The sequence below is a fragment of the Anastrepha obliqua genome, chromosome 5 (assembly GCF_027943255.1).
Source record: "Anastrepha obliqua isolate idAnaObli1 chromosome 5, idAnaObli1_1.0, whole genome shotgun sequence".
In the NCBI taxonomy this organism is placed as follows: domain Eukaryota; kingdom Metazoa; phylum Arthropoda; class Insecta; order Diptera; family Tephritidae; genus Anastrepha; species Anastrepha obliqua.
Window position 1 is genome coordinate 64304899 of NC_072896.1, and position 8999 is coordinate 64313897.

At 37.2% G+C, this 8999-nt stretch overlaps 1 protein-coding gene across 1 annotated transcript; it reads right to left on the reverse strand.

The window, feature by feature from the left end:
* Window positions 1–4411: 4411 nt before the first annotated feature.
* On the reverse strand, window positions 4412–6926 carry LOC129247800 (protein I'm not dead yet). Its single transcript, XM_054887112.1, has 11 exons — window positions 6841–6926; window positions 6641–6767; window positions 6448–6564; window positions 6237–6385; window positions 6049–6163; window positions 5922–5971; window positions 5402–5854; window positions 5253–5347; window positions 4916–5196; window positions 4723–4860; window positions 4412–4663 (listed from the first exon to the last, which is right to left on the reverse strand). Exons 1-11 carry the CDS (start codon window positions 6843–6845, stop codon window positions 4529–4531), a joined length of 1665 nt encoding a protein of 554 aa, XP_054743087.1. The 5' UTR covers window positions 6846–6926; the 3' UTR covers window positions 4412–4528.
* Window positions 6927–8999: the final 2073 nt, after the last annotated feature.

Here is an 8999-nt window from a genome sequence, read left to right on the forward strand (position 1 = left end):
TATTTAATTAAACACAAAGAAATAACAATTAGTCAGAGTAGTTTTTACAGTCCGGATACAATTCTCTATGTTCCTAGACACAGCGCAGCAAGAACGGTTTTGCTTCCTCTTCAGCCGTGATAAGTCCGCTAAAACCTTGCATTAATTTAACAGCACTTTCTGCAGCATGATTTACAACTCTCAAAGGACTTTTCTTCTTTTAGCTTTTAGAAAAGCAGCTTTTATCCCAAGAAGATACATCTTCCTTTAGAAAACTGTCGTCGATCTGCAGTCGTGATAGAAATTGTTTGCTCTTCTCCGATACGAAACCCAGTGTTTGTCTGGACAAAAAAAGAAAAATAAGTTAAATAACCAAAAACAAAAAAATTAACAAGAGATTAAAAAATATGACAAAAAGTCATTCAACTTACCAAACAACGTTTGAGTCAATTCTTCCTTCGACGGGTCATAGCGTTTGCTAAAATCTGAGGTTTTGTCCCTGTTGGCAATCATTTTCTTTTTAGTTTGGCCATCAAATTTATCATCATTCAGTGATAGAATAATTTCACATGAATGCCAATAAACTTGCTTATGCGAGTAGAAGCTTTAGAAATTGTTGCGTCAACTAACTAAAAGAATTGCAAATCTTGGTTAAGTGCTTTGTTCGCCACTGTGCATTTGAACCAAACGTTAACATACAACACCACACTGTTTAAATTTTTGCTTGCCAAACTTGGTAAAATGTTGCCAACAACTGATAATAAAACCAGTAGGACTCTATATCCAAAGTGCGAAATACATAGGTTAAGCTGTGCTTTGCAACGTCTAGATTTTTATATAAAAATCAAGTTAAAATAAATACAAAATTAATCACTTGTTAAAAGCTCACTTGTTAAAAGCCCAACATTCTCCCCCTCGCGGGCATAGACAAGCTCACAATGCAACTGATCTAACTTCAATCAATAATAATCAGCCGTTTGCGGTCCGACCAAATATTACGCTCTCGCACGCGAATATGACTCTAAAAGAAGTAAACAAAAAGTGCAGCAACCACGGTACCAACTGCATTCGGCAGCACACCTGTTATGTGTACTGCTTTAAATACGTTCGTTGCTGAACAATGTCACAATTCTAAGCACAATCAACCGCAAGCGCAAATCAACCAAAACACTCTCCCAGCTCTCCAGAACAATTAAAAGACAATAAAAAACAAAAAAACAAGCTGCAAGGAGAAAAACAAAAGAAAATACACGACTACTGGCTTGGTAAACCGAAATCCACTAATAGTCCGTAAACCTGCTGCAGATTTTCCGAACAAGTTCCTCTCAGTCGATAACTCGGTTTTTCGGTAGCAGAAAATCGCCGAACACGCAAAACACTTGTCTTATTTATGCATCTCACAGACAAACTACATATAGTAATATATATAAACATGCTATCATACTAAAGCCATGAAATAATAATCGAAAGTCGAATGTACGTGAAATTTGAAAATTCAATTTATTTTTTGAACACACCTCGTATAATAGAGATACCACGTTTTTCTGTTTTGAAAGGTTTTCCCAATATATGGGAGATTGGCGTTAGTGACCGATTTCGCCCATTTTAAACACCAAACTAGCTTGATGTACTAAGTTTGATTGAAATATATTAAATTTTGCTCGTGCTATCGTGCGTGCGGACGAACGATGAATCGTAGTTAAAAAGATATATCTAAATCGACTCCTCTCATCATTCTGAGCATTTTGGTATATATATTCGTATGTATATATCTATCACGACCATGCCAAAACAGAGATCTGATGTTCTGTGGAGAAGGTTTATTCAGGATTGTTGATAGTGCTGTAAAAGGCCTGAACACAACTGATGGTAAGTTAATTTATGCCAACAGTCCTTGCCAAAGAATGGCGATAGTTTTAAGCAGTAAACTAACGTTTCTTCTCCAAGAGACGTTTCTAACAAGAGTATATTGTAGTTTCCGCATATCCCACAGGTGAGGAGGAGATAGCACCTCGTCGAACACTGTGGCCGAACTTGAATCCTGTGCTACGATGGCACCGCCCATCATGCAGTATGGGACTGCTTAAACAAGAACAGTAGGGGTGAGTACCTCGTTTAGTTTATTAGTAGTTATAATATAAGTATTATAAATCGTGGCAATGAGTCAACATTTGTTAATGCCCTTAAGGAGAGAGTTGAGAATACCCAAGAGGGCTACCTTGAGAGACGGCTGTGATGAAATAAACAACATTCTAACAGTGATGCACCTCAGAAAAGCCTTCTCAAAAGATCATACAATTAATATTTGCACTCTAAAAACCAAATGGGAGCTTTACACAGAATCCTAAAGAAACGAGGCAACTTTTGTATAAAACACATTTCCCGTGCTGCTCAGCAGGCAGGACAATCGACCCTCATGGACTGACCCACCGTCCGTCATAGGCAGATAACAAAGCCCTGCCAATAAGCTTACCACAGAAGAACGACTACAATGAGCTATATCTACGTTTCGCACATATAAATCACCAAGACTTGCAAGAGTCTACCCCATTCTACTCCAATGGAGTATCAAACATGTAGCCACGATCAAAGCCCTAAAGGTATGGAGAAAATCCTGGATCAGCACCATATAAAAATAAAACTGACGGACCGACCTCTGTGCATGAAACAACTTGCCCATCAACCGAGTAAATCCACGGACTTCAATACATAGCCTTAGTAGAAATGAAGAGAAACAAAACCAGCATGGAACAAGGAGGAACACATAAATTACGAATGACCCCCAGAGGATTCCCTCAGGGGTGTTTACTCTATCGTTTTCTGTGGATCTTGGTTATAGATGAACTCCCATACATGTTGCATGACCAATGGTTTCACCACAAAGTTATGAGGATTATTTGGTGACCTGCATCTCAGGGAAGCATGAGGAAACTATATCGAACCTCGTGAAATGAAGCCTGCGCGTCACTGAGAAGGGGTGCGACAGCAAAGAACTTTCAATAAATCCTATCTATAATATAACCGACTCTAGGCAGAAAAAAGATCAGTTTTTCTAAAGAAGCAATATATCTTGAAACCTCACTTGGAATGCTCACTTAGATGCTGTTACCAAAAGGCGATGGGGACCTTTTTCGCCTGCACACGTGTTTTTCGTAAAACATGGGGCCTATCCTCAAGAATGACTTATTGGTCATTTACTAGCATAAGTGGTGGCCTTATTTGGTACACAGATGGTCGATACCCATGGGCCTTTATCCCTCACTTTTTCAAGCAGAATTCCATGGCATAGAAATCTGTTGCAATCTGTTTGCATTTTGTTAGATAGCTTCATTGTTGAGGTATGTTTCACTATCCTCAATGCCTCGGGATCAAAGAACACTGTTTTACTGGGGCATGAAGATGCTGATAACCACGAACAGGTGGACTGCCTAGTGAAATTAGGCACTATATCAAAATCTCATGAACCAGAACGCTTGTGCAGGCTCACAAAAGACCACATAAAGGCTAAACAGTTGATCCTTCTTTCCAGAATAGCTTGAAGTATGTGTGTGAAGAGGGCTTAAGAACTCTTACTGGGTACTACCGGGAGTATTGATCGTTCTTTGTTATCATTTCACGAAACTTCCGAGTAGTAGAAATAAGCGTCTCCCGTCCCGTTTTTGCATACTGTATGATGAAAGTTCGGCCGCCGTAGTAGTATGTATTGGTGCGTGACTACTATTCGGAAGTGCGCAGGTTCGAATCTCCGTGCATAAAACGCCAAATGATAGTTTTTTCTAATAGCAATCGCCCCAGGGCAGAAATCGGCGAGCCTCGCGAGAGTGTTTTTGCCTTGAAAAAGCACCTAATAAAAAATTTCTGCCGTTCGGATTCCGCTTAAAACTGTAGTTCTCTTCATTTGTACAACAACAAAAGGCTCACACCACAAAAACGAGGAGTTCGGCCAAACATCCAAAAAGGGTATAAGCGCAAATTACAAAAGAATATATATATGTATGTGATGAAAGTTCAGACTACATTCTATGCGGAGCTCTCCCAAAACGAAGACTTATACACCTAAGTGGCGCGACTCTAAATCCATTACTGATATGTCACAAAAAGCCTGAGGAGGCACTTGAATTCAACTGAATAGTCGGGTTGGTAGTACACACACCGAAACTTAATATTTTAGGAATGCTACATCAACATTTGCAGGCTTTATAATCGGGTGGCTGTATTTTTCTATCATTTCACCGCCAAGTTCTCTTGAGGTACCCCCGGATTGATTTCCAGCAATACAGATTACAGTTAGTGCTTCTAAGGGTTTAATAGCAGGCGGCCAGCGCCGCTGAAGATTGAGCTGGTGAATATTTGTACTTACGTTTTGGTGAGGGACCCGGCAAACACAAATGCAGTGTTTTAAACACATTCACCCCCAAGGCAAAAGCAGTCATGCCGTCGTGTGTAAATATTTTAATTAACTAACAGAACTAAAATGGAATGATAATCCCATTATTTAAAATAAAATAAAACAGGAAAACGAAATCCGTTAGGCGAATGTTTAAGAATATTAGGATTTTGTGGTGCTAATATTAGCCCATTGTGGAAAGGTTTTGAGATCAGGATATATTACTACACCCCATGTTTGCGCAAAACAAAACAGGGAAACTATTACAATTATGGTTGGTAACACCCCGCCAATAGCCTGTAAAATAAACAATTTGTTATGACACGAACCAAACATATCTTGGTATATTTACTTACCATGTCCCTTGTTCTAATGTTGCCATAAGCAGACACTATTGCATTTGGCGGAGTACTGACCGGCAAATGAAAAGCCATGCTTAAACCTAATGCAGCGGGTAGACAGAGGTAAGTTGGATTTATTTTGATTGATAGCGCCTGGGGGTGCACAAAGTTTTTTATACCAGTGTATTAATTTAAATAATTTCTATACCAAATTCAATAAGATGGGCATCAGAATGTTGCACATGGCTACATTAGACGTGAAAGCTGTGCATATTACGGCAACGGTAAGTGAGGTAAGCTGTAATAGCCACGCAGGGAGTACTTTTAGGGCTGATAGCTTCTCTCCAACATATGACGCAAAGTGCGACTTTGATGCTCCTTCAGCGAGTGCGAATCCACCCGCAAGTAAATATAATAAGCCCCATGAATGACGGACGGTGAACCAGGGCCAATCCAAGAGAGGTTTTATAGTGCCTTCTTCGTTTGGCTCTAAAATGCAATGACAGTTAATTTGATACTCAAAGCTTTAAAAATGTCCAACTTACTGCGGCATGCGAAATATTTAATGGATAAATAATTAATGGGCAATGCAAAAAGTAGGAATGAGACGCCTATCAGCCCAGCAGAAGACTTAATTTTTCTGAAATAATTTTTCTTAAATTCGAAACCATTTGTTGGGCTTACCAGAGCTCACTTATCAGTTAAAACATCCGCATAGCCTTTTAGTCCACCCATGCCTGGTTTTCTAGTTAGAAAAAGGACTATCATCACTATAAAAAGCGTGCCAACTTGAAGCTCATGACATGAAAATTTTCCCAATTCCTTCGACTTTTCTTTAATAACCGCTAGAGCAGCGTCTTCTGCCTCTTTAGTCGTAGAAATTTTTTTATTACTCGATCTGAATAGGCCCATAAATTGCCATTGTAATGCGATAGAAACTAGAGTTGTGTTTAGCAACATTGGCAATACGTTGAAACACATAAAAGGTAAAAACTCCATGTCGTTTGTATCTTTAAACATTTTTTCAAAAATGCCTTTATATGCAATATTTGTACCAGTGCCAATAAGGGTGCCTAATCCACCGATAGACGATGAATAAGATACACCAAGGAAAAATGCAATAGCCACTCTCGATGGATAGGGAGGGCTAAAAATGGTAGATAATGGAAAACTATTATTAAGTACACATATCTGGAGGATGGCAAAAAACTTACTCGTCTGGAGCTAATACTTTGCTTTCATCATACTCCTCAACCACACCTTGCTATAATACACAAAAAACAGTGAAAATGCATTAAAATTTAAAAAATTTAAAATTTTGTTGATTTGCAATTTACTTACATTTGCCATCTCCTCTAAAGTGCCTTTGATGACTGGGCACATCAATGCTGTTGCCGCAGAATTCGAGATCCACATCGATACAAACATCGTAATATATAACATACTAAAATGTAATCTACGAAAAAATTGAATTGAAAAAAATGAATTTAGTCTTCATGAAAGGTAAATGTTATGCAAATTTCCTTTACCTGTGCAGGCCGCAACCAATCAAAGAGAGAATAGCATACGCTATGCGTTTATGTAAATTCGAATATTCAATAGCCAATGCCACGACCAAACTTCCGAAGAACAGAAGAATGGCGTTTGGGAAATATGCAACAACCGTAGTTTCCGTATCCTACAAAAAATGATGAGTGCAATAGTATTATGTGTTTGTAAATTGTAAATAATTATTTATACCAAAATGCCCATCACAGGGAAAAACGCAACAGGCAGTAGGGAGGTTACTCCCAGTGGGATCAGTTCAAAGATCCAGAAAGTGGCCATCAAACACACTACATAACAACAGCGCATCTCCTGGTGGAAAATAAATGCAATAAATATGTCCATACATAAATACAAAACTGGTTCAACAATAAACTAATTTATTTACCATCTCGGGCTTGGTGAATAGGATTGGCAAAAATATGATGGGGAACAGAACTGAGAGGCATCCTCGCCAATGATAAGAGAAGAAGTATTTCAAGCGTTTACCAATGCTCAGATTTTCCTGGTCGGTCCTGCAGAAAAAGTAAAATTAATACTCGTACATAATACATATATTCTACAAAAACTTATTTAGAGAAAACTTACTCCATTTTGAATCCGGCGACTTATCCGTTGAAAATATTTATCAGAAACTTGTATTTTTCACAATTACCTACAAAATCAAGGTTTACTAAATATTCATAAATGAATTATGCTCAGTGAATTATTTGTAGGGTACCACATTTGCTTATCCTTTTTTAGGCTCTTGATTACTCAGTATATCAGATTTTAATTAATTTATATTCTATTGGCATTGTTCGCCTATTATTATAAAATAATATAAGATAAGGAGTAAATGCAGATAAAACTGTATATATGTTCAATATCTACAGTGGCTCAATAAAGAACTCGGACAAACCTTAGTTTAAACTTTGTATAAAAAACACTGCTAAAATAAAGGCAATTTGAAAAAATATTTTTCGATTTCTAAATGCTTTATTTATATAATTTAAGAAATAACAAAAACATAAGATAAGTCGTGTGCACTTCTTTTACAATAACAAAAAACTTTCAAAATGAGGAGAATTCACGCCAAAAAAGAACTCGGACATCTGGCATCACTTCGTAATTTCTGACAGTTTAAATGGGGAAATCCCATTTTTTAAATTATATATAGTTAATTGAGGAACGATCGACAGTTTTGGAAGTAAATTGTGTCAAGTACGCATTTTCTTTTTTGTAAAATGAGTCGACAACGTGGCCAAACTTCGGTAGAAGTGCGAAAAAAAATTATTGAGTAACATAAAAATGGAAAAACCATGCGTGAAATCGGCTAACTTGTAAATCGACCGCGATCAACTGTATGTGACACCATAAAATGCTTTAAAGAAACAAAATCTGTAGAAAACAAAGTGAAAACAGGAACGCCAAAGCTCAATCCTCATTTAAGTGCTCCAAAACTTACAACACAAGTTAAAGAACATCTTGAAATTGACTGCAATCCAGAAACTTTGCGGTTAGTTCTAAGAAAAAACTACCTCAATGGCAGAGTCGCAAGAAAAAAACCCAACATTAGTAAGGAAAATAAAAACAAACGAATTAATTTTGCAAAAACCTATAAAAATAAGGACATTGAATTCTGGAAAGATGTGATATTTTGCGACGAAAGCAAATACAACATATTCAGATCAGATGGGCAGTCGTATGTATGGAGGAAGCCAAATGAGGAGCTGAAAGAAAAAACCTGCGTGCCACTGTTAAACACGGTGGCGGTTCAGTGATGGTTTGGGGATGTATGTCCGCCTCCGGACCCGGAAATCTTTGTTTTGATGATGGCATAATGGATCACAAGCAATATCTCTCAATTTTAAAAAGAAATTTAATCCAAAGTGCTGAAAAATTGGGTATAAAGGAACAATTTTATTTTTACCAAGACAATGACCCCAAGCATAAGGCGCTTGATGTTCGCTTGTGGTTGATGTATAACTGCCCGAAAGTGCTCGAAACTCCACCACAGTCCCCTGATATAAACGTCATTGAGCATTTATGGGCGCATTTGGAGAATAAACTCAAAAATCACAAAATTTCAAACAAAAAGGACATCGAAGCTGCTCTTAAGGACGAATGAGCTAAAATTGATCCTTCCGTTTGCAGAAATTTGGTGGAGTCAATTCCGAAACGACTAAATGCTGTTATTAAATCCAAAGGGTTTCCCACAAAATACTAATTTTTACTTTTATTGGCTTTTAAAGTAAAATTAATTTCCATGTCCGAGTTCTTTTTTGGCGTGAATTCTCCTCATTTTGAAAGTTTTTTGTTATTGTAAAAGAAGTGCACACGACTTATCTTATGTTTTTGTTATTTCTTACATTATATTGTATAAATAAAGCATTTAGAAATCGAAAAATATTGTTTCAAATTGCCTTTATTTTAGCAGTGTTTTTTATACAAAGTTTTAACTAAGGTTTGTCCGAGTTCTTTATTGAGCCACTGTATACATATATAAAAGAGAGTATAATTAAAAAAATATTTATTTCTAAAACAAATCGTCAACGTTGATATTTAAGCTAAAATTTCTTAAACAATTTTATTTTATTGGAGTCCAGCCGTAGGCCCTCGGACGGCTGGGGCAGGGAAAACCACTACAGAATATTGCAATAAGAGAAAGAATTGTGTTATATTATACTAGGGTAATAGAAACGATAGCTTTATTGTTTGAGGGCTATGGTCCGCGGGCGACACCGGTGTTATTCGTTCATTTCTTA

Bases quoted from the DNA above. Each gene is read 5' to 3' on its own strand.
- LOC129247800 (XM_054887112.1), bottom strand. The intron at 5,972-6,048 runs GTAAGTAAATTG...TGTGTATTATAG, and splicing joins CTTTAGAGGAGATGGCAAAT to CAAGGTGTGGTTGAGGAGTA. The intron at 4,861-4,915 runs GTATAGAAATTA...GTGCACCCCCAG, and splicing joins TGCCCATCTTATTGAATTTG to GCGCTATCAATCAAAATAAA.